Source organism: Bombus fervidus, chromosome 13, assembly GCF_041682495.2.
Source record: "Bombus fervidus isolate BK054 chromosome 13, iyBomFerv1, whole genome shotgun sequence".
NCBI classification, from domain to species: domain Eukaryota; kingdom Metazoa; phylum Arthropoda; class Insecta; order Hymenoptera; family Apidae; genus Bombus; species Bombus fervidus.
The window spans coordinates 11,545,141-11,572,583 of NC_091529.1; the positions used below are offsets into that span (position 1 = coordinate 11,545,141).

General features: G+C 37.9%; 1 protein-coding gene across 6 annotated transcripts in view; it reads left to right on the top strand.

Annotated features, from left to right (window-relative positions):
• LOC139993859 (octopamine receptor beta-1R) overlaps nt 1-27,443 on the top strand; it is a 121,355-nt gene that overhangs the window by 68,769 nt on the left and 25,143 nt on the right. Inside the window, exons 1-2 of one of the 6 annotated variants that reach the window (XM_072015974.1) lie at nt 20,152-20,963; nt 25,647-25,947. The exons of 4 other annotated variants lie outside the window; for them this stretch is intronic. In XM_072015974.1, coding sequence (XP_071872075.1) covers nt 20,325-20,963; nt 25,647-25,947 — 940 coding nt within the window. In that variant the 5' untranslated portion in view covers nt 20,152-20,324. Of the gene's footprint in view, nt 1-19,976; nt 20,964-25,646; nt 25,948-27,443 lie in introns of those variants that run through there. One more of the 6 variants, XM_072015979.1, reaches the window with a different exon arrangement.

Here is a 27,443-nt window from a genome sequence, read left to right on the forward strand (position 1 = left end):
AATCGAATAATAAACATCTAAATTACACTTGTTTTTCGAGGAGCTATTCATAATTAGTTTTCAAATAACACAAAGCGATAGACACACGAAGCAAAGACGGTAACGTCAAGTCATGAAATGCGTTAATTATATAAATCTGCAGTCGGCGAGAAAAATAAAGCGGCGAATGCGTGATGTTCGCAATCATTTTAGTGGAATTTAATTGTTCGATTTCGCTGTTAAATGGTTATGTGGTGACACGCATCAAAGAGGAAATTTTACGTTTCGCTGGTAGTCCCTTCTGGAAGAAAGATGAATTTCTCGTATAGATCTATCTCCAGATAAAGTATAGACATATCGTATAGCTAGACGCGGCCACAAGAACCCGACCGTAAGTAACAGCAAGAGTAAACGAGCGAAAACTGTGCGCTAATTGGTGCTGTCGTCCAAAAGGTATATGATACCCGATGACTGTACGCAAATAGACGTTCTTCTCTACAAACCTTGACCCTGTCACAAAACTCATCAAGCATAAAATAGAGGACAATTCTGCAACAATTCTCGGCACAACTTCAACTTCGACTAAACTACTTCGTGCGAAGATATTATTATTATTATAGCGGGTTAAAACAAGGCTAATTAAATTAAATCGATGTCGACACGAAACAACAACAACCAACGTGTGCCATGTTCTCGTGGAACGAAAGGGTGCAATACCCGGACAAATGGCGAACCAAGCAGACTAACTACCGTCTCTCAATTCCGTCGAAATGATGCCAGTGACGGGACAATTTGTTCGACAAGTGTCGTCGCTGCGACCGACAGCCGTGAAATAGGCCGATAGATTGCCTCTTTTCTTTTTAACCTTTCCTCCCTTTATTTCGTTTTCTTACCGCGAAATGCGAGGGATACTGTGTAAATGAAAACCGTACCAGCGTAGTTTTACAATATAATTACGAGACACGGTATATATTTTCTCCGCAATTGATTGAAAGTCGGATCTCCTCGGCGATGAATTATCTCGTCTGCTGTACAAGACTCGACTCGTGTCGAGTCGAGTCATATGTAACAGATAGGACAGGCTACTTTGCCGAACTTGAAGATAGCGGGAGCGAGAGAGAGAGAGAGAGAGAGTGAGAAAGGGAGAGGGGGGGAGAGAGAGGAAGACTGAGACGTCGCGAACGCGAGGGGGAGAGGTCCGGCGCCGCGGCACGTCGCGACGCTCAGTCTACCGGCGTCGTCCGTGCAACATGAACGCTTCGAGCTGCTACTTTGCCGGTTAAAATCGCGTGGAACCGCGATCTCTCACGGTCTCGCTGTCGACGCGCGTCCTTACAAAATACAGCTGAATATTCTGTGCGTTATTTTGTGAATATTTTGTGAAATGCGGTTGTGCCGAGAACACAAGTTCGTTCGTTCGTTTCGATACGACGAAGAATTGTGTATTTTCAGTTTGTCGTTCGTTGTGGCGTTTTGACACAATCTCAAAACGATCTGCCCCTTCATTGGTAATTCGAGGCGTGAATTTTTGGTGAACAGTTGTGCTCAAGATACACGCTATTTTTATACGTATAGGGAGATTTAATAAACGTTGAATTTTACTTTTCTCTATATCGAGCGAAATAATCATAATCACCTAAAAATCCGGGGTCTTGAAAATATTTTTAGAAAGCCCAACAATTTCCTGTTCTTTGGCACGTTGCTCAAAATAATTGCGAACGATTTTTAAGAATGAATCAACTTGGCTTTCTTGGCTCGTGCTAGGCATCGTCGTCTATAAAAGTACAACAATTTTATTGAGATAAGAACAAGATGTATTGAAAAGAGTCGCGCGAATCTTCTTAGAAAGATTTAATCGATCAATTTCTATCGATAAAATGGGATCATGGAAAACGTTTCGGCGCGGAATCCTGCGATCAAAATGAATATACGATGTCTGTTGTGGTTGGAGTTTTCTAGTGTTAAACACGATATATCTAAATTGCCGGTACAGCGAGGATTGTAAAATTTATGGTTTTAAAAACTGGGACAATGGATTTTTAATTATCGTATTTTGATTCGTCGTAATTCGAAGATGGAATTTTATCGCAAGTGGAAGAAAACCCCCTCTTTCGAGGGGAGAATTTTTCACGAAGAAACCAAGCTACTATCGAAGTAACGAAGAATTTATGAAAAGTGAACGAAGCGGTAAAAGCTCTGGCAATATTTTTACCAACGCGGATTTCACGTTGCTTCTAGCTCGTTTGCTTTTTCTTCAACGACATCGATTCGTGTCGAAACACTTTGCTTCGAAAATTCGTGTGGGCGTTTCATTGTCGGATAAATATCCAAAATCGCTCGAAACGCGATCTCGTTAAGTTACTCGTTATTTCCGAATTCTCGCGAATCAACTACATCATATATTCGTCAACGACTATTTCTGCAACCTGTTCCTTTATTTAGATATCTTTTCCACGTTGCTATATCGCGCGACTTTAGTTTACATCACCGATTCACACGTGTCTAAGTCGATCACAGGAGGGGTGACATCTATTTTATCGTTTTTATTTTAGTTTACAAGATTCTCTCTCTCCCTCTCCCTCTTTCATAAAATTATGGATAAAATCGTGGATCATTAATAATTTCTCATTCATCGAATAGATAATATTTATGGCATATTTCTAAATTAAACATAAATGAGCTTTTAAAACTTTTCTTTTTTATTCGTTATAAATACGAATCATGATCCTTTCTCTCTCGTTCGCATTTACTCCGTAAGAGAAAGAAGGAAAGGGAAGAGATACGTACTCTTCTTCTATCACCTATATATGAATAGCGCGACATTTTAAAATTGCATCGTCACTTTTATTAAAATTCTACTATTCGTTAGTCAGTTGAAAGTAAGGACGTGTTTGTTTTTCCAAAATTATTATATACGAACAGAAGAGAACTCGTTCGTTATCTGTCTGTAAAATTAGAAGCGCGTTTTCTGAAATATAAATAAACCATTCCGTAACACTTGAACGACTTTTTCCTCTCATTGTCTAAATTTACTATCGTGGCCAATGGAAAAAAAAGACAAGATTCTGAATTTTTAATTTTTTACTACTACCGAAGCAACAATTTTTTTACTACTATTTACTAGTTTATTCTGCATAAATTTCAAATCTTCATCGACACGCCAGTGCCACTTATTTTCAGAAATCTATCACTAAATATAAATTAACGTTGCTGTTCGCGCGTGTGCAAGTATTTTGCTCGACTTTTATCAACACGAACGCTACTACAATAATATTACACATGTTATTAATATATATGAATTAGCGGCATAATAACGATACCGATGATAATGATTATAAAAAAGACTTGGCATCATCTTACGCCGTACAAAATTTAAATAGTTTACTTTAAACTTCAAATCTATGATATATGAAAATTAAATACACTGTTTGTGCAAGTGTTAACTAGTTTCAAATATTATTGCTAGAATTAACTGATAGTAGTCTATCTATATCTATCTTGCATCATCTTAAACAGTGTCGAGTGATAATCGGACGAATCGAGGATAACGAATTTCTTAAATAAGAAAATTCTTCCATAACGTTTGACACTTACAAATCTCAACTTTTAAATTGCATAGTTACATTTTAGAAGAAAATGTTATCGTTTCGCCGTATTCTAGGACAATTTTAATAAAAGATAATGTCGGAGTTTCCTATTTGGAGGCCATGGGTCAGAAACACGATAAACACGACACGTTTACCGTCTTTTACACATAAGAGAATAATGGTCAAATTCAATGCGTTATCAACAAATTCCATGCATAAACGTTATCCTTACGTTTCAACAGTCAATCGATATACGTTATCAACATTTACGTATTTGAACATTGAAGTATTAATCGGATCGAGCAAAAAGTGTTAGAATTACGGGGGCCGATGTTAATTAAGTTAAGCTAACGTAACATTTAAATTGACATTATTCGCAGCTTACAAAACGTTATACATTGCCTTCTTCAACCGTTTCGTATTAACATACTTCTTCTTTGCCACCAAGCGACATAAAAGTCGGAAAGTCAACAAAAACGTTATATCTTGGTTTCATTGTCATCTTCGTTTGCAATTTCGTATCTATATTACATTCTATTAAACAAGTGTCCACGTATCTTACAACGGTAATGTACACGGCATACTAATTTTTCGTTCGGGAGAAATGGACGCGTTCGAAATTCTAACGTAAGAAACTATAGACGCGTTAAAGGAAGCAAGTTTCTTTAATTTCTGACATTATCGATGAAAAATATACAAGAATTTATTAGGAAATGATTTACCATTACCGAAATAGAAACAAAAAATAGATTTTAATGCGACTCGGCAGAGGTCGTTTCAGTTTTACTACGTTTACTACGTTTACTACGTTTACTACGTTTACTACGTTTACTACGAGAGAAACATAAACATTTCGTAGCAGTTCGTAGCAGTTCGTAGCATTTCGTAGCATTTCGTAGCATTTCGTACGTTTCATTCGAGAGACCAGTTCGTTTCACGCGTTACGCGAAAGACGAGGCGTGTGCAAAGACGGAAGTTGTGACGCGTTATATCCGGGTATCCAGGCAGACAGAAAGTCCAATAAACGTTATAACGTTATAAGGAAGAACAGAGGACCACCGAACGCGATATTCCGTGGCGTCAAAAGGACGTGTCTCGTATCTTTTATCTATGTAAGATTGCAAACTCCTCGTCACACGAGTTTCATACAAAATATGACTGTTACTGCTACCGTTTCACCGAGATACGAAGTAATTTATTTAAATGTACCCTTTGGAATTTTCTATTCAACGCGAAGAGGAATATTTTCAGATAAACCCACGTTATGTAACATAATATTATATTACGACGTGAACAGGAATATAATGTCTTATTACTGAAACAGTATGTACCGAGAATATTTTATTTTCCACAAAGAGAATGTAAACAGAGACGAGGTTTTTCCTTGAAACGCTTAAAAACCTGATTGTCAAAGCGAGCCCGCCTTTTTTTACTTGCAGTTTTCGTTGTAATAAATAGTAGGTAATCGCGTTACAAGAGTATCTTTTATTGCGTTAACATTCGTCGATTGTAAACACAATAAAGAAAAATATTATTACTGACAGAAGAATTTATGAAACAAATAGAAATGTTCTTTTTATGCAGCATAAAGAGACAGTCGAGAACTACTTGTTACGCATAAAAAATGAACTTTCATCAAAAGTGGGTATACAATGTTTTGTGCGAATAGCCGTCGATAAACGCGTACATTACACAAGTTTGTGCGTGCCCGACACAAGATACCGTATTCACATGCCAACGAGAACGTCTTTCTTCCATACGAGTTACACGAGCTCGGTTTCCCAGTTAAACATACATCATGCTTCACGATTACGCAAACCGTTCTTCATTTTTCCACAAGTTCGTCGTTTGATCGTGAACAAGGACGCGCGCATACGATTGCGAAAGTACGTAATTCATTGACAGAACGACAGGGACTGGCACGCGTACGTAAGAGGCTTTATCGAGAAAATAGATCCGTGTCGGTCGATGGTTAACCTCTTTATTGGTGAACCGACTGGCGTTCGTTCCGCGAGTGCGTTTCATTACGAACGCTCGCACCGGAATCGCCTTGGAAATCGTTGCTGTAATTCGAGCCTTCCGGATACAAGTCGTGTTATTAGAAATTATAGCCCGACATCATATATACGTGTATATATATATAGTTGGGCGACATTGCTAGCCAATTTTTTCAAAACGAAAAATAATGTACCGCTATCGAAACGCGTTTGACGATCGCTAGATGATACGTATCTGTACAAGGTAATTCACGTTATTGTTAGACAACGTGTACAAACGTTTTCTCATAAATATGTATCCGACAAGTATTAGAAAATGACTTTTTCTCGTTTCGATCGATTCACACTACGTTGTAATCATCCATCACACCTTCCTGAATATTTCTCATTGCACGGTACAATCGTTCTTTGTTTAATTTACTTTATATGGTATAGATACCAAGACAGTTTGGTAAAGTAACGAGCGTTGAAGCGAACTACGAATGCGACGTTAACGTATTTCATATGGAGAACGGAAAATCTTCATCTTCTATGAACGTCAACGACAGGAAACGAGAAATCTCGTTTTCAAGCACACGCCACATTTCCATACTCATAGTTGCTTACAATAATTAATCGAACAAACGTTAGTCGGGCTCCGATAAATCTTCTAATAAGAAAAGAGAAGGAAGAAACAAAGTGCGTGGATACATTTGCGAAAAGAATTGTGTCACGCAACGATAAATCTTTTTCAAATATTTGTGGCTTAGCACGCTATCGTAAACGCTACGTAAACGCTACGTAGACGCTACGTAGACGCTACGTAAACGCTATGTATGTATGTATGTAGAAATTCGTTCTTGCAGTTGTTCTATGCAGTTGTTCTATGCAATTGACGCTTTGCTCGTTGTTCCATGATTTCAGAATCACTCTGTACACGTACCGCTTTCGCCTCGTAGATCATCGATAATTCACCGATCATACGTATCGAAAACAACTTGGAAAATATCAGCGTACAAAGGGGAGCCCCAGATTCTAGTAATAAGTAAATTACGATCGTAATATAACGTAAAATTCTACTAAAATCCTTGATTCGCGTTCGAAATTGCCGGTTTGGTCCGAACGTTGACGACTGACTCTGTGAGAAACACCGGCGCTTTATAGGTGTTCACACCCATCTTTAAGATGGGTGTTCGTGTTAAGGGCAAGGGCCTCTCGATGGGACAACGTGTTTGGGTCAACGAGCAGATTGTGCATGCGTTTGGGGGCTTCCGGACATTGGGCGGGCTAATTTCAACGATAACGCTACAAGCGTAATCGAGCTTTGGCGAAACGAAAAGCTCGTTCATAGTGCTTCGCGTAACAACGACAACGAACCTCGCTCTTGCTGATTTTTCAGCGTTCAGCGTTTCTTTTCCCCCTACGTTCTTCTTATTTTATTTTGAATTAATTTGCGAATGATTTTTCGACCAACTAAACAATTCGACTAAACGATAATTTCCAATTTTTAGTAATTAATTTACGCAGAAGTAAAAAAAATCACACCTCACGTTTACACGACTCGACTGAAAAATCAATAAGTCATTATTCTAAGAAAACATGAGTTCACTCTTCGGAAGAATGCACGTTGTTACGATTACGTAAATGTTTCTACGTCTGCAACTTAAGTATTATCATTTCGTTGAATATTCAAATTATACGAATCGTTTGTTGTTATTCAGCTTTTAAGAATACCTGCTGATTCGAATCATTTACATTCTCCTTTTAAATGACTCGTGAGAGAGATTACTTTGACCGCGATGAAATAAAAATTCTTATTACAAACGCCAAATGCTAAACTAAACAACAAACTCGTAGATTGCTTTCATTCACCTATGTATAGAGAGGATGCAGCGTAGCAGCACTAATATATTTTTCTTAATATGTATCTCGGAAGCTAACAGTTTGCCGCGCTTTCGAAATCGTAATCCTCGAGGCACGTAAGCTTTCGATCACAAGGTATTTCAATTTTCGCACGTCACCCTGTGCTCCTTGTCCCGATAGCTTTCTTTCGTCCGTTACCGTAGAAAGTAATGCCGAGGACGGCACTCGCGCGGATAAAAACAACACGAGAAAGGACAAAATAAATATAATATGATAAATAAAGTTAATATGATATCATACGTTCCAAAAACATTATACTTGTATGGATAAAGCTTAGCGTGGAAAATCACGAAGAAACACGATGTCGATGAAAATCGATCAAACAGACGCGGAAATACGCGGGTTTTGCGGCGATTGTACGTCGCGTCGTATTCTACGGTTATCCGGCCCGATTCAGCCTTATCGTCCCGAGCGATTTGCATACGCAAACGTCCGTCGGTATCCGATCGCGGCCACCGTGTCGTCTCTATGAATATTGCAGTATGTAGATCCAGCCCTCTTGAACTTGCTCTACCATCGGTATTATTTTCTCTTTCTGCCAAGTCACCGTGCCTTTCTCACCCGAAGGTCGCTCTTTCAATCCCTCGAACGCGTTATTCGTTCCCACGTCGCGAAGCGAATGCACGATCGACGGTCCGTCCAATTTTTCTCCCCTCGAAGCAGCTCAATGGAAATTTCACGAAACTTTTCACCTGCACGATAAGTGATTTTTAAGAAGAGGCCGCCGTCGAACGCGTTTTGTTGCTTTGCGTTGTAGGTTTGCCAAACTGTGAACAACCAAGAGAGGAAGTTATTATTTCGATGTACGTAAATTTACGTGGCCCGAACAAAACCACAAAACGAACAATTCTGAACGTTAACGTTTCAACAGAATCGAACGGAGTTTCAGAAATAACTTGGGAATAAATCTTCTTTCGTTACTTCATAAGCGTTTGTGGTTCGAGTTGCGTTCAATATTTTCTCGTAGCTGGATCCTACTTAATTAATCCGTTAAGCATCGAGAAGTTTAAGTATGGCATTATCGAAACACGCATATAATGCAAGTTATTAAAAGCTTATTTCCGTTATTCGAAAACATTGTTGCTACGTTACGGTCGTCGCAATAACCGATAAGCCTACCTTTTGTCGAAAAGGCCAATCTTACGTCGAGTAGATCCTATTAAATCGAGTTTCGATAGAAGAAGAGTAAACCTTTCGTAGTAAAAGTAAACGGAGTGTAATTTCGCATTCGCAATATTCGAGATAAGACCGAAGATGATTGACAATTGAGATTTTCATTGAAACGTTTGTCTCATGTTTTTCTAAAGAAGACGCGATGCATTAAAATTAGCACCAGCTTTGTAAAAAAGCAAATACACGTTTATAGCGTAATTAGTCGATATTTTGCTAACGCAATTCATTTCACATTTTTACAGTGAAAATGATTTTTACACTTCTTCCTAAAATCGAAAATTTCACCTTGATCGGAATAATTTTCCTATTTTCGTCTTGCACCGGTAAAAATAATAAAAGAGTAAAGTGGTGGAAATCGGTAAAGATAGAACGTGCGTATTGGAAATTGGAAGCAAGTTTTACTGGTTTTTGGGCTGATGGGAAATTTATCGGACAAGCGGAAGATAGTGGCGGAAAGTGAGACGTTGAGAAACGTCTAACTAAACTAAACGCCGTAAAAGGGGTAAGAGTAAAACAAACAAAGTATTCGCTGCATTATATGTATATTATTATTACTATATCGAAGCGAAGAAATTGAAACGACGGATCAGTCTATTCTGCAAGTGGTTATTGCGAATCATTTGGTCGACATTTGCTCGTCGTCTGATCGCTCGATACTTGGCTTCCGATAGGATGACACGTTCCACCAGGAAATTATCCGTCTGCACTGAATTAGTCGCTCGCGTATTTCACTCTGACCGAAGACACGCCGATACAAGTTTTGCCTCTGCGTTTAGCTTATCGTTCCACCACTCGTTTCGTTATTAATCGTTCTGCGAATTCCTACAACGTCGCATACGAATTCATACGTATATCGTGTTGATTTGTGGCTCGATACTTGAAATATCTTTGCTGTCTATCGCGTAGTCCTTCTTTTTTTCATGTATTTAAAAAGCGTCACGAAATTTCTGAAGAAAACGCGCCGATTCATATTTTCCAACTTTTTTTATAACTTACCGTTCCTCGACCGAATTCAACCGTTATCACTTTCCCGAAAGCATGATAAGCGTGTATCTACGTTCGTATTTTATACGAAGATGTAATGTTTTCATTATTTCCAATCTAAATCAGATTCTAAATCAGGTTAATTAAGCGTTCAATTATTGTTTACTTCGAGTACAGGATTGCCAACCGTCGTTAGATAAGAATAGAATTTTCTCTGCAATTTATTTCCATAGAATTAAAACAGATATATTGAAATTGCTGCTACATATCCTACATATCCTATATATCCTACATGTCCGCTCTTGCATAATCAGTGATCTAATCTTATTGAATAACGCGTTTGATACTTTTATCATCATGCCTGATGATAAAAGTTCTCTTCGTATTCATAAGCTTCGTCAAGCATCGGCGCGACACTCGAGTTTCATTGATTGATGAGAACAGGCGAAAATTGATTTATTAACGTCGAACGACAGCAACTATTCGCTCCGTTCGTTCGTTCGTTCGTTCCATCTTCATCGTTTATATCCAATGCTCCGCGTTTCACAGTGAATTTTTGACTTTCATCCTGCCTAGATCGTCGCGCTTCGATATCGTCAAACGTAATTCTCCCACAGTTCCTACAGAAAGACTTTTAAATCACTGAAACTAAAAGATAAAAGATAAAGCTAAAAGACACGATCTACGAAATTCATTACGGTGTAGTGGTAACGGAACGGGTCGGTATCGCGACGATCAAAAAATTTTGGCCACGCGTTTCCAGCATATCCGGAATTTGTTTGCCTCCTACTTTCTTCCTTTTCCGCCCCTTTCCCCTTTTAAGTTAGCCTTATCCAAGCTGCGTGATCGTCGTCGAAGCGAACCAACATTTTACGGCTCTTCTCCCGGTTCACCGAGTTCTAGAACAAGCGATTCGGCGAACGTGGATCGTTCGCTTGAACTTTATTCGACCATCCTTTCGCTCCACTCATCCTTCGTGCCAGTTACAATCTCATCGGTCTCGTTCCCCCGGTTTCCATCGTGTTTCAAACTGGTTGCTGACTCAAATCCTAAGTCGATAAATTGCCGATCAACTTATCGCCGATTAATCGAGTAGATCGAGTAAATCGGTAGTAGAAAGCTAGTTAGGTTTCGCTACTTTCCGCTGCTTTCCAACAACAGACGTGTGGTGGTTATGCTATTTGGTTTTCAGTACTATACGTTTAGTATAAGTGGTTGATTTTATGATGATATTTGATATATTTTTGGCATAAACGTACGATGAAAATGTACGTTCAATAAATGTACGATGAAAATAATCTGAATTCACGATCATTGTGAACTTATTATCGAGAATCGAGGAATTATTCTTTGCCACTGACAATTCCACGAACAATAGTAACCATTCGGTCTGAAATTAATTTATCGGAACAATTCTCTCTATACGGTAAAGTAACGGAATTGCAATATCGCTATGCAGTTATTAAGAGTGCTAGATATGGAAAGATAGATGTGTACAGAATGCACGCAATGTACGTTATACAGGAGCGTGAAAAATGTCTAAAATGTCTGAAATGTTTTGAGTAAAATGCTTGTTGTAATATTCAAAGCGTGAAAATCAAATCTCTCGAGGGGTTCTGTTTCTCTAGCTGTAGTCATAGAAATATGCATAAGAAACATGGGTAAAATAATTGATTAACGAGGATAATATCACTTCCGTTTTCAATTTTAATTAGCATACGATATATTTAAAACGATAATCAATATGGATGGAACGCTATAAAAGAAAGAGCTTTGAAAGATTCTGCTAAATGATTACGCTTTATATAACGGAATAAGGTTAACAAATTCTCAGGCAACGTGCAATGTCCCGTTTTCGTGAAAACGGAGGGCCGTTTCTTTGAAAACAGAAAAAATCATCGTACAATGGAATTCAAAAGATGTATAGAAATAATCAAGCGTAGTATAACGCGTGCCGCGTGATCCTAGCCTTGTCGCGCTTCTGTCCGCATCGAGGAAAGTGTGTCTTACGCAAACCGATGTCCCTGAGACGATGTTAATCCCTATTTATACCTATAGCGGCTACCAAAGGTATTGTCACGCTTACTGGCTTTGTTATAACGTTCGCGTACTGATTAATTAAATCCAATTTAATTTCCTATCATTCATTTATATATAGTATCATTTATATATAGTGGCACGTTTATATAACTACAGAAATTTGATACCGAAAATGAAGTATAAAACTTGACAAAAATATCTACAATCTACAATTTCAATACATATATAACATAATGAACGTTTGTTTTCAAATTCGTTTCAACGTTACTCCGTAACGCTACTCGACATCGATTGTCATTAGCGACACTGTAAATTTCACTCTAAAATATAATAGTAGTAAAATATACTGGAACGGAGAGATTCGTCGTACACATATATTTATCCCTATCAGTTCGCCACTATTATTCCAATCTATTCCGTACATTTGTCATCTTGCTTTCGGTCTTGTCCTCGCAAGACGCGTTAAAGATATTCGGTAATGTAGACTCGCGACCATGTTGAACGGATCGTTAGTGATTTCGAGCAGCGATTTCAATCGAATTAACGCTCATCAGCCGCGGCAAGTGGGGCTCACGAGGATCGTTCAACTTTTGTCCAAGCTTAAGGGGAAAGCGATCGATCTTCGATGAACGTCAAAGGAATTCCTTCGAACGCACCAAGTCCACTTTTCACTTTCCACTTGGTTATTTAATCGTATTAGCATCAATTACATCGGCCAACTCGTTCTATTAACATATGTATATATATATATATATATATATATATATATATATAATATAGAAAATAAATCTTCCTTCTTATATTTCGCATCTTTTGCTCAGCTCACGCGCAATATTGCTCCTTTTACCTTCATTCTACATATTTATTGTGTAGCTTTTTTAAGCTCAGCTGTGTAGCTTTTACTTTACTTTTTCCTTGCTCTATACTTTTTCCGCATTTATTTCACTCTGTTTAGTGTTTTCGTTCCGCGATATTTATATTGCTTTCCCTATATTTCGTATATCTTGTTCCGTTTAGATCGTGTAATATTTTTCTCTCATACCTATTCTTCCTCTATTCTTTTCCCATACTATGTATGCGTACATATATCACTTTTGTTTTACCTTTTTATTTTATTTTCAAATCCAATTTCTGCCATCTGTCTATTTTCACTCATTACTTCGACTTCATTTTTACATTAAAAGTACAGTTGTTCAAGTTTTCTTTCGGTACTTCAAATTTAACCTTCTTTTACTTTATTTCAAATATTTGAAATCCCATATTTTTTCACTTTATCCTCCATTTTCTATCACTGATTTTTATTCCAAATAGAGATTGAAAATCAAAGATCATAAATGCATGTTCACGCCTGACTGTTTGAACCTACACAGTAGAATAGGTAGAATAGGTAGAATAGATAGAATAGACAGAATAGGTAGAATAAGTAGAAAATATCTCACGAACATGTATCGTATATCCTTCATAGTTTACTAAGATGCGAAAAGATCGTAGCAAGGATATGGAATTTACACTGTACTCTGTTCCAATCGCTCTCCATCTGCTCGACAAAATCTTATCATTCCGAAAATTTAGCCAGTGTTGAACTACAAGTAAATGTAGCTATTCATTAAGCAACAAAGACTCCGTATTTCATCGTAATTTAACCGGGGAGTTAACCCGTCTTTCTCGGTTAATAGGTGTTCAAAGAGAAGCGGAAAACGAGATAGAAACGTTGAATCTTGGGTGGTGGCGGCAGCCGGGTGGCCTTTAAATTATAGCCGCGATCATGAATATAGACCGAGCTGATTCCACGAAGGTGAGGGAGGAATCGTTGATGGGGTACATCTTAACGTAACGACCGGTTGCTTGATGAAACGTTAATAACAACTACATAGATTCCAAGTAACGAGCGCCTCGTTTCTCCGTCTCGTTGAGCGAGCTAAATAAAAAGCGTACGCTTGAAAAGCAGATGTAAATGTAGCAGTAGTTGAAAGCGTTGCATAGCTTTTAATTATCTGAAAGACAATGAACGTTCAGCCGTTTAATTTTCTATTTTCTTAATTTTCCTCATCCGGCTTTCCTTTCTTCTTGTTACTTTCAAGTTCAAATATTATTTAGTTACACGAATTACAAAAATGTCGATACGGTCGTTTGACCAATACTGCCGAATCGGTAACGACACGAAGCAGCGATTCCTTCCACGTATCTTCATCGAAAAATCAACTCCACGCTTATTTCCTTCGTTCATTCGTCTATTCTGCTATTCGTGGAATCTGGCGAGGTGCACACGAATACTTTCCCCATTGTGTTTTGGCGTTGCACGTCGTCGTAAAGAAAATACGAATTACGTTCCCATCAGATTCTCGTGTCTCGATTCAGAAGAGGTGAAATAACATTTTTTCACTTTCCTATGTCAGCATTTACTTTTGACCATCTGCTAAAAAGAATGCAACGAGATCCAACAAAATAGAAACACAACTAAGAGGCTAATACTCGTATACAATCGTTACATTATATACATTATATACAATTCAATTCAATTCTTAAAATTATACGAAACGCTAACCTTAGATTTGAAATTTTCACGATGGGTGAGATGCCACGATATTCGCTTCTCGACAGCAATCGTGTTTGCATTTTACATTTGCACTTTGCAATTGAACTTTGCGCCAACCTTTCGTAGACGTTGCTGTTTCCGATCGTACCGAGCGATGTTTCGGTTTCGATGTTGGCCGATCAAACTGATGACTCATTCAACTCGCAAGTTCTAACAGGATGCTCGACCATCCGCTAGATCTAACCGGAAATCGTTTCATTTGATTGGCCAATCGGATTAAAAAATCCGAGAGGATGGGTTGTCAAATCGAATTGATGTTACACCCGTATATGTTCCTATTCGAGTTTTTTGAACTTTATTAGTCGTTGTGCTATTAGTTCTCGTACTATTACACGAACAAACGATCGAGTCGGCGTTCGCTGCGAGTAATTACGACGTTGATTACAAATTACAATTTTTAAAAAAGCTGCACTTAAGGGTAGCACAAGAAACTTTTAACGAGGGAAAAATTTTGTCAAATCTGTCAAATCTGGATAATGTAAAACGTCACTAGCGTGTACAGAGTAACTAGCAATAATATTCAAAATCAGTAATATTCCTGTAACGATTATCGCAATTATCAGGAGAACAAATAAAATTCATAACGGACTACGAGAGACATTTATACTCGTCCAGTGCAGTCGGCAAAAGGATGTCATTAGCACATTTATTAGAATAATGGCAATTGCAATTAAATTAGCGCGCTCAAATCAACAGTGTTGATAAAACCTTCTATCTCTTTCCAAGAAATGGCTAGAATTAGAACAGGCTAACGGGACCAAACTAAGCAAACAGAAAGAGGCAAAAGAATTTTTATGGTCTTTAGAGTTATCATGTAAATTGATTTTGTCTGCTTTATTACCAGCATCCGAACGATCCATATCTGCTTATAATAATATTATTATATTGCTATCAGCTTACGTTCTTAATATAATGCTACGCTGTATCCTATCTTTCTTCATATTACCGTGCTACGTACGGTATGATATCACGTTGATAACGTCATACTATTATTATCATGTCAATTATCTCGTATTTTATATTATTACATAAAGCACGTAAAGTACGTAATTATTTTATACAGAATTTATTTCAACGTAAGTAACTATACCGTATACATATATAATGTTTATGTATCTTTCTTTACCATCACGTAAAAACTAATTGCTATAAGTACGTACTTTCCGGTATCAGCAAAATAGTAATACGTTCGTCGTTAAAAGTATTCTAGCCTATTTGCCTAACCCCCTGAAACAGATCGCTATATACAGATATATATATATATATATATATATATATATATATAGAAGAGATACCGATCAGACGAAGAGAATAATTAGTCATTTCCGAAACGTTCTATCGAGTTCTACGGAATTTTTCGTAAAATTCGCAATGTATCGAAACGATTATCTTTATAGTAATCCCTATCGTATATAATTAGGTAGCGAAGTTGTAAGTAAAAGAAATGATCGAGGAAGAAAATTAATCCCGCGACAATAATATTAAGTCAAACCATTCGTTTCTATATCTATTGGAAGCTTCGTTTAAACGAATTCTTCTTACTGATTGCAAAGCAAAGAAATTAGTTTGTTTGTTAGTGTATAATAAATAGTACAAACAACACAAAACCAACAAAAGTTAACTTTGATTAATTCGACGTGGACTAATCGGATTACAGGCGTAGATCATAGATGGCATGATCATAGCACGATCATAGCGAGTGCAGCGAAGATTCAAGGTCTAGATCACTTGACAGCATAGCAGATACCACGTGAGAAATGCGCGTTCGAAAACGGAGATGCGAAGCTTCAATGGGCGTAATTAATGGCACACGAAATGCCGTAGTTCCGGCGGAAATGTGAATAGGCACACGGGCGACGTGGATATCGGGGGGACTGGCTCGATTTCCTGCGTAACATACGTGTTCGATGGAGGTTTATCGACGACCGAGGAACGATGGCCGTTTTCTATCATCTTTACCCTGGAAATTGACGATTCTTTGAAAGTATCAGCGAAAATTTGGTGTAATGGGAGTGGTTACCGCGAGTAACGAGAACGTATTCGAACGGTCTATATTATATATATACATAGATATATATAAATTATATGGATTGCGATTCGTTGAAAGTGTCTGACCAAAGCTTATATCGTGCGCGTTATCCGAAACTTCTCGACATTTCGTTAGCATTGCAACGAGTTAAAAAGTTACAAGGTACTTATTTTTCCTATTATTCAATTTTTCTGTTGTTTTGACAACGGTTATACGACTTGATAAAATTTACTTCTTTACCCTCTACAGTTAAAGACGGTTATACGACGAACAATTGTCTTGCGTGACGTCGGAAATAGGGGGAAGATTTGAGCACTCGCTCGTTCTTAACTGCGTTACATCGGCAAGCTTACTGGGCTTTGTCTTCACACTGTACTTGTTGACATTCTTGTAACCGCGATGAATTCGAAGGAAGCAGATTATAACGTTCGTTGCGTGTGATCGTCGTGAGAAATTTGATCATCCCGAATGAAACTTTTTTAAGATGAGACGATAAAAGACGATAAAAGACAGGTATATCAGGCTACGAGAGGACGAATACGAAAAACTCGTTTGTGATCCTTTTGTTAGTACATGACCGATTAGATTAAAAAGATTTTATTAATAATCAGCATTGACTAAACCGATTTAACTATTGCCAGGAGGAGTAACACCCAGTGGCTTTCGATCCAGGATTGTCAGACTCTTTCATTAGAACCCGGCCTTACATTTTTTATTACTCCTCCCTTATCGATACGATTAGCTAGTTGCATCTGCCTTCAGCCGAACAAGTTCTAAATGTCCGATTTTGCGTTTGACACCTGGCAACCTGGGATTACGAAGTTCGTTCGGAGAATACGGTTCTAGGTCGGGGCGAAGGATTTTGCAAGCCAGATTCTGCCTTTTCCCTAGTATGGCAGGTGGTTTCGGGCAATGCTGTTTCGGATGAACTACGTCAGACCCGCCGGATGACGAGAAGCCGGATTGTTTGCGGATAGAATGTTTGTATGGTTAGACTTACGGTAAACGGAGCGAGCGATAAGTTGCGAAACTCGGCGAGTTCATTTGGGACAGAAGCAGAAGTTAGATCGTTTGGGGCATAGATCGCAGTGGAGAAATTTCAGCTGCTACTGCATTCCAATTATTACTCGTTGTCGCTTCCTCTCATCCTTATTTTTTCGTATATTTTCCACGAAAATGTTAGCCACATTCTTCTTCTACAATTTGAATGCTATAAAAAACGTTTCCATCTGTAGTAGTAACTGACTACAGGTTACTGGCATCCGGTGAAGTTGAAACGAATAAGTTGATTTTGAAAAAGATAAGCCCATCGTAATCCATATTCGTTAATTATCCATTAATTCGTTATTAAAATATTTCTGTCGTCTCTCAATTTCTTCGATAACATATGGATACAACACCGGACGTTGTTAAGCTAATAACGATAGTACGAAAAGTACTCTGTTACCCGAAATTTCCATCTCGGAAAACTGTCAAACTAATCGTTATCGCGTTGTTGCCTCCCCCCCCCCCCCACACACACACAAACATGAAATATCAAATATTCATGGAGGAGACCGAAGAGAACGCTGCTTACTCCGCGTAATTCCACTTCAGACGAGTATATACATCATTGGAGGCCAGGTCGTTGGCTGTTTGCGTTTTGCTTCGAATACCCGGAGAGAAAGACGTTTTTCGGCCAAGCTAAATATGCGTACAACTTGTCTCGCCCGGTGCTCCAACCACCGTTGTTTGCTTTAACGTTAAAAGCGTACCCTGTCGCTCTGAACAGGAGGAACGTTTATGCGAAAAGTTCGCAAGCGCGTATCCTCCTATCGTACATCCAGCCATCTTTCTTCTCTTTTCTTCGCGTGCGATTATCTTCCAACATAGATTCGTAGACGTTCATATTGCCCAAAGCACGGAATTCACGTTCTTAGAAGTTTGGTTGCAGAAATTAAGACAAGTGTTTCCCTTCGTCGCGAATGAATAGTTCTAATAACGTTGCGCACGAGTATCGAGCAAAGTATCTGACAAAACGAATGCATGTCGTATATTAGTTGATTCACGAGTGCAAAAATTGGCATTGTCCTTGTCTTTTCTTTCCATTAATTACGAACTGTTTGAATATTGAAAGACAATGGTGGTATCTAGAGTTTTGTTCAAAACGCTACTATTGCTGTTAAGAATATTAAAATTGTGTTATTTTTTTAAAATATTAATATACAACATTGAGATCGATCCGATTGGAATTGTGATTTGTATATATACATCATTAATACAAGCGGCAAATGTGCTTTACTTCGCGTCGTTTCAAAGGGATAATCCGTTCCAATTAGTTAAGATATTCGTTATGCTAAGCAGATAGTCGTAGAAAGAGCGCAAACGAATTTAAAAGATCGTTTAAGAGATCATTTTGCATAAAAGAACATCGTATAAACAGAGAGATTCTATTCCTATTCTGTATTCGTGTAGTTATAGTAGCTTCAAGTTTTATCGGGGTTGTATCGAGGTCTTCGCAGATACGTATACTTTTCTTTCTTTTAATTAATTATAAAATTAATTATTATTAATATTATTAATTATTATTAATTATTAAAACGAAATATCTATTATACGAGTTGGATATTAATTTCTGTAAAATCCCGTCGTACTAATCTCGTAACTTTATTACGTGATGGCAACATTTGTTAAGTGTTATTACGTCTGTCGGAAAATTCTTACCATTTCTCATGTTCATAGACTTTATATACGTACGCGTGTATACGTTACCATGTGTTTCCTTCGTTAACTTGAGATTTAATAACCGCTATTATATACGACTATGCTTCATCGTCCCGGCAATTTAAACTGTTACGACTATGCGAGCATTAAGAATAGAATCCATGTTTGCATGACGCTTTTTACTCGGAATTACCTTGCAAACGATCTCTTAACTTTTCCATTCATTCGTTCAGAGACGCTCGCTACGCACGATCGGCCAAAAGTTCGGAATCATATATTTCGTGGAATCTAAGAGTCTAACCCTTGATCCGTGTGATCAAATAACGGAGGATCTAAAGAGAATGATTCAGAAAATAGAGATTTATCGTGTTTCCGGTATCAGACAGGAAATATTTTCTAATCCATAAATATTAATAATTGTTTTAGATTTTAAACTTGTTGTTGATGTTTGTACCACAACAATTGATTCGTAGTTTCTTTCGGGTTTCGACGGTGTTTTTAACGGTATTTAACAGTACAGTTTCAGATTTGCCCTGAAAAAGCGAAGTTGCAACGGAATGTTTGCAACGTACTATTACAGACACGATTGTAACTCGAAGAACCATAAATACACGTATATCGTTAATAATTGTGTTACACGTAATGCTATTTAAAACGCGTGTGAAATTTTTAGCGCGATATTTGACAGATTATTCTAGTTACTTTCGCGTTACGCTCTCAAAGAGTTAAAAGTGCCAGCTTATAATTCTGCCACCTCGGAAAAAACATCTTCGTTCGATGATACATTGGCAAGCGAAACTGATTTTCGAAACTGCGTGGATATAAAAAGAGTTATGATCGACGTCGATAACATTGATTTTGATTTCAAGAGAATGATTCCAAATTTTTGATTTTGTCTCGTATAGAATAAGCGAAGCTCGAACAAAACAGTCTATACCCGTGGTTCTTTGATCCGTCATTGAGACTAATAAAAATCTCTTATTTAGTTTACTCAAAGAGATACCGCGGAGTCCTAAAACAACATCTCAAAGGCCAGAGAACAGAGACACCAGAGAGGCATCAGCTGGAACAAACTCTATCCACAAACTTGCCCGATCAGATCAGCGAACCTAAAATCTCCGTAAGCATCCGTGAAAGTTCACGGATAGCCTTAATTTAGGCTTTTCACTCGAGAGCACGATGCACGTCGATACTCGGGTCCGTCGATGCCTCTTCCGCCAGCTGTCTTCCACCTTGGAAAGCTCGAAGGCCGCGCTCGTGTTCGAACACTTGGAACAGACTGTACCTGAACGGTTTCCAGGCGTGTAGCATGCTCATAGGCAGCGAGCGCTGGAATGGAAGTCGGTGAGCCAGCAGCGGACGAGGACGTGGACCGATCGATAGGCAGGCTCAGCACGACTTGCGGCATCGGCCGCCTTTCACAATCGCTCAACTCGAGCGTTCGCGACACGTTCGAAGCGACCACTGCCTCTGCAGACACTTACCAACTATCAAACGTCATCTGGACGGCGATCAAGGGCGTAGCGATTGTCAGCATTATCGTCACCGCTCTGGTAGGGAACGCGCTGGTGATCGCCAGCGTTAGAAGGCATCGGAAGCTCCGAGTGCCAACCAATCGATACGTGGTCAGCCTGGCAGCGGCCGACTTCCTCGTCGCGGTCTGCGCCATGTCTTTCAACGCATCTGTCGAGTTGACTGGTCGATGGATGTTCGGAAGGATCATGTGCGATGTGTGGAGCTCGTTGGACGTTTATTTCTCCACTGCCTCTATCCTTCATCTATGTTGCATCAGCGTGGATAGATATTATGCTATAGTGAGGCCGCTCGAGTATCCTGCCATCATGAGGAGGCTCACAGTGACTTGTATGCTGGGCAGTGCCTGGTTGCTGCCTGCTTTGATCAGTTTCATCCCTATATTTATGGGATGGTACACTACCGAAGAACATTTGGAAGAGTTGAGGAACAATCCTCAGGTAGAGATATTGGATAGTTTTTTCGGCATCTTTATTTCGACTTTCGAAAAATGTAATCCTTTTATCCGGTAGCGAAGGTTGGATAAAGACAAATTTTCCCTAATTATCTAGAAATCTGTCGCCATCTTGAATTTCGATGACTTTTTTTAATACGCGCTGTTGGGGACACGATTGCGAACAACTTTCCCCCGATCTTTATGCAATCGCTGCTATTGAATACCGCTAACGCACAATTTCCGTACATAGTATTACTATAATGCTGTACATGGTATCCTCGCGTAACAGGTCGGTACGATAGTGCGACCCGATAGCCTAATAATTTTCATCCTGCGCGTTGACGTTAAATAGCGCGTATATCGAGTTTACGTGTATGTTCGAAGTACTACGTTTAGGTATTATCGAAGTTTTGAAATCGTACGCTTTAAAATTCGTTGCTCGCTTGATTCGAAATACGACAGTTTCGGTCAGTAAGATACTATCGTACTATAACGGCTAATTATACGACAACGGTATAATACGGTATCGGTACTCATCCACGAACATACTACCGATTTCTCACCATCACCCGTACTAGTAACTCTGTAACAACTGTACTAGAGATATCAGAGATTGGTTATTACCTTTCCTTTCCTTTCCTTTCCTTTCCTTTATTTTTTCGAGGAATGGAAACGCATTTATACCCACCAAGATGATATTGAGCAGTGTGAGTTCATAATGTGTGCGTAACATTCACTAAACACATTATTTCTTTGCTTTATCGTTACTTTGGAAGAAAAGAGGATGGCTTAGGACAGCCTAGAACAGTTTACACGGTCCTAAATGCATTCTGTATACATAACGATCTCTGTATAACGGAGAGCTGAAAAGATGATCAGGCAAAGGAATGGGGGACTGATTGCTTATTTCTGATAGACCTAACACAATTATAAGTGACGGACAGATAGCAGTACTGTGCATCTACGAGAAGAAGGTAAGACAAAGCAAAGGAATGTGGGTCTGATTGGTTATTTCTGAGAAACCCAATAAAATCAAGCGGATAAGCACGCATATTGGCCGAAAGTGTTACCATATACGCATAAGATCGTATATCAACGATGGTTGACGGTGAGAGAAGACGTCAACCCGCTAATTATCCTTCCAGCTCAGTTCCGCACGATAGAAGCGATTGTTTGTTTCGAAGCGACCTTCTATTTTCATTCTTATCTTCCCATCGTATAAAAATAAACGCTGTAGAACGACCACAGTATTATGAGAATTTGAAGGAACTGAACCAGGATTCCTCAAATATTGGATGATTCTTTGGAAATGTGTATTGTTTTCCTACAATCAGAGTTGGGGAACTCGATTGCCACTCTAAAAGAGTGGAATTCTATTACCTGGTGGTGAAGGTCGGGAAAAAAAAAAAAGATTTTTCTTCTCAGAAATGGGATTGTTTCTTACGAATCTGTATGTATCTGTTAGATCGGATTGATTAGACAGGGGAGGAAATTAATTATAATACCGAAGATTAATGACGATGAATAATGGCCAAGAAAGAGTAGTTCGTCGAAGCTTGTTAATTTTTACGGTGGATTCTTTTACGTGATTTTTACCGTTTTGTTAATTCGATGCTACATGATCGCGGTTCTCTGGTTCATCTTATCTTTCGCTGTTTCTCCTTCAAGTAAGTTGCACCACTTACGTTCCGAAATATTTTCAAGATGGAAAGCGGTCTTGTCGCTTTTGTCAATATAATATCTTTCTGTTCGTTTGTATTCTACGATTTCCTTCCTCGATTTATTCTTTCCGTTCCCAATGTTTAATCTTAACTTTTAACGTTCGTCAACGTAGTAAGTTGTCTTACCAGATTTCTATATTCTTGTCTTTGCCCGTCATAATATCTCATCTCCAACTTGTACGTTAAATATCTTCTCGCGTCTATAAATTCTCTTGTTCTCCCCATTTTTATCCCTCTTAACTTTACTCAGAACCTCTCAGCTCTCCGTTCTTAAATCAATTCCGTCCAACGTCTATTTTCGATTTCATCGTTCTCGGTACTGTCAACTTCCTGTTCCTTTACTTTCAATTTCATTACTTCAATAATGAATTTTCCTACGTCTAACCGCGCCTCTCTCTTATCTTTAATTACTTCCTTACCATTAATTCCTTCCTTTTCATTTTCAATCTTCTTATTCCCCCTTAATCTTATTTATACTGTGATTTCTCCCAATGTTACAAGTATTTCTTTTTTCTCAACGCCGACTTGCTACCTTCTGTCAACTTTCGTTTTATCGTTTCTCGCGTAATTAATTTTCGTTTCCTTCTCACGATATTCCATGAAAGGTAGAGAGAAAAGGAAAACGAAAAGAACACGGAATACAGAATTCTATTTAAACGTTCAATTAGTATCTATATCAAAGATTCAATTCTTTAAACGAATATCTTAGCAATAAGTATACAAAATATTCTGCATCTCCTAAAGTAGATTTTATACAATTTCGTTAACAGAGTATAGTTATCACAGCTATTTTTGTACAACCATTCCAGTTTTTCTTTACAGTACATTGTATTAAAATTCCTCTTTTAACACATTTCGCGCCGGTCATATAATAGTTCCTTTTCATGTTATCGTTCAACCGCTGCGCTGCTCGCATAAATTTATATGTACAATCTCGTTTTTCATATTTAATACTTGGAAAGTTACAGCAATTCTTTTACCGGCTACAATTTTTAATTGGAGTAGAAGAATTTCATAGAGAACGACGCGAAATTTTTTACTAACACGTATTTGCGTTTACTAGCACGAAATGATTAAATATGTTTAAAAGAAGTCGTACGTTATTTACTTTTCCAGCGCGTATTTAAAAGAAAACTAAAAAAAAAAAAAAAAAAAAAAAAAAAATTGAAAGATTCCTTTACCAATACTTGAAACGAAAAGAAGTCTTCTAGTAAATGGAAATATTATAAACTAAACTATTTATTTGAAAAATGTTATAGTTAAGTCGAAATGTCGGTCATAAACCGCCATCAGGTCTCCAACTATGAAATCATCCTGTTTTTAACTTTAAATCTTCTTACCCTTACAATAATGAGCTATACAGGAATACGCCCCGGTTTGTATTCGCTGGATCATCATTTTTCACAATCAATAAAATATCCAAATACATCGGTGATTAAAAATCGATATTTTCTACTATTTTCACGTTCAACGAAATATATCTGCTCCTATTTATTTATTTTTCTTATAGTTTTATTATTAGATGTAAAGTTGACAATAGCATTGGATCATGGTCCTTTCTTAACTACAGTTAAAAACAACACGGTAGTAAAAGTAACGTGGGTAGTAAGAAAAAAACAAAAAAAAAATAGCATGGTTTATACATCATTTTCCACTAATCGAAGCTGCGGTTAATAAGTTTCTGATTAATCGAGGTTTTACCGCAAAATACCGTCGAGGAAAGGAGCTGAATGGCAGGTCGAAATATATTGCTCCGATAATACAGCAGGTACAATGAACCGTTCGCACAATGGACGTTCCGTTAATCGAAATTCTCCCAGTGGTTTCGACTTTCATATTTCTCTGTCCTTCGAACACAGTAGCTCTTCCATAGTCTATGCGCTTACAGCGGTTTCTACAGACTTTATCGATTAAAATATCGTTGCATCGTTCGGCTTCAGTTTCTTTTCGTACTATTTTTCGTACTGTTTTTCGTACTGTTTTTGATGAAATATCGATGCTACTAAAATTGAAAAAAATTCTTGAATGAATTAGTAATACGAATTAACGCATCTGAAGTTCGCTGATCGTTCAAAATAGAGCTAACTTCTAAGCTAGTCGTCACTAAAATTTGTTTAAATACTTTTCCGAGCCATTTCTGCTCTTTCGAAGCCAGGACACAGAAAGATATATACGAACTAACTTGAACGTTTTAATGAAATTACGTGACCGATTCGTCTCGCTATTAAAAAGAAAACTGTTTTAGGATTAGAGAAAAGAAGTAGAGAAAAGAATTCGATCGGACTCTGCTTCTTTCAAAGAGATGCCAAATTTTCTCGAATACGTTCCAAATAGAGAGAAACTTGTTAGAAAATCCACTACGAGTTACTCAAATAAATTTATTTTAAAAATATCTTTCATTTACGATTATACATTTTCATAACTACTTGTTACAAATTAAATTATATAGAATAGGACTGAAGGATATTCTAGTTTAGCCACAATCAATATTAACCTCGAATATATCTAAACGCGCGGACAAAATATATTTCTATCCAATTAGTCAAAGATTCGACTTCACCACCAGAAACGAAATAAAAGATTGCATTAAAGAATCTGTCACTTTCAAAGTTCTCATACAAACTCCAAGCAAAATAGTTTATTTGTTCCTTTAAAAAACACGCAGATATAAAAATATTCTTTGCCTACTACAATCAGACCTATCCTTGAGCTCCTATGTGACAAACTCGATCCTGCGATCCTGCGATCCTGCGATCCGGCGTCCCGCGATGAAAATAACAACGACCTCTAACAATAACGTCCAACCTTCGATTAAGTGCTTCGTAAGATACAACGCGAATTTTTAAAAAGGAAAAAAAAAAGAAAAAGAAAAAGAGAAAAACGTAATACAAAGTAAGCCACGAATTCCTCGCAATTCCCTTTATTAAAAGAAAGATTGACACTTTGTGCGTGTGTCGATGAATCAGGTGTGCAAGTTCGAGGTGAATCGACCGTACGCGGTGATTAGTTCCTCGGTTTCCTTCTGGATCCCCGGTCTCGTGATGATCGTGATGTACTGCAAGATCTACAAGGAGGCTGTTCGTCAAAGGGAGGCGCTCAGCCGTGCCTCTAGCAATACCGTCCTAAACAGCGTTCACTTGCATCGGGCGTCCACCTCGAGACATCATTCCAGGGCGTCCCATCAGTTGTTGCTGCATCCGAGCGACGCCAGTGACTTTGGCAGACCTGTGTCTTACAGAACCGCCGCGGAGTTGAACTTGGAGAACGGTGAGTGAACACGCGGCTAGTGAAACATCAAAATTTCCCCTCTGCATATAAGTACTACGTCTTTGAATACGGACGGTATGTTTGACAGGTTTAAGGACAGCCTCGGTTTAAGGACTGCACCGAGCTTACGGTACGGACGAAACATGTTATTAGAATTTAGAATATAAATTTAGAATATAAGTACGACAGGGCTTGCATTATCCGAACTAATTGCTCAGAGAAAAGTCGGATTACCGAATTTTTCGGATAATAGAACGAGTAAAATTGCGACTGCGTTATAATACATTATTAATAAGTAAGTATTAGGACATTTTTGTGCATCATACCGTCTGTACTACATACGGTCGTTCCTATTGCTAATTATTGCGAATGCTATCGATTCGTTATTACTCGTCGCTGTTTTCGCTGCTGTTAAATCTCCTTTTGATTCGTTCAATAATTCATCATATCACTCGCATGTTGAATTGAAAAGTATAATCTGATCGATGAATACACAGAGGGTATGATATAGTTAACTATGTATATTTAAAATATTCGTTTCCTTTTACCGTTCGATGTTGTTCGATCGTTGTTAATAATCGAACGTCCGAATAGGTTCTATATATTGTATCAGTTTCAAAGTTTAAGCCTTGGCATCTGCTGTACGACGGCGATGGACTAACAGACTGACTAATGTAATGGACCACCAAGTAACGAATTGAAACATTCGTCACCGAGTATACAGTGTGAAATAACTTTAATATAAATAACACATGATTCTTCGAATGACACGTGATAAATTGATATAAATAATAAATAAATGTATATTTCTTCTAGCATATTGCGATGCATTCTAGACATTCTAGATAGATTCCTTCGTAAATAAATAATGAATAATTATTAAACATACCGAGTTTCTTCTAAACTAAATTAAACTAAATTGATAATATAAAAAGAATAAATAAATAAAGTATAAATAATGAATAAATTTGTTGAATTTGTTCTTGCGATTCAACAACTATTTCCAAAAACTTAAGATACATAAATAAATGTAAATAAATAACGAACGTACAAACATTTATTTCGTCTTAATATACGATCACAGGAAGATAAAATCGCTATAGATAATAAATAAACTGAAATTTCATCGCTCGTTTTTTGTCGCTAATTCCGATCATTCTTACAGAAATAAGCGAAGAAGTACTAAACATGTACGAGTTCGTTCGTTATTAAGACGACACGATTGTTATAGAAATACCATATTACTACAAATAATACATGGATTTAGGTTTTTACACAGGAATAAACAATATACAAATAACAGGAGTTTCTCTCGCATTTTTTCGTACGTTTTCGAAAACTCGATCATTCTTCCCAGAAGTCAAGTCACACTACCAACGTCAACGATAGCCGATCGTCTATTTCCACTGCCGGTGTCTTTCCTTATTTTTATTCAATAAGCTCTCTTTCTTTTCCTACTTCTGGCGAAACCCAATATTCTTGTCGCCTTGCACGCA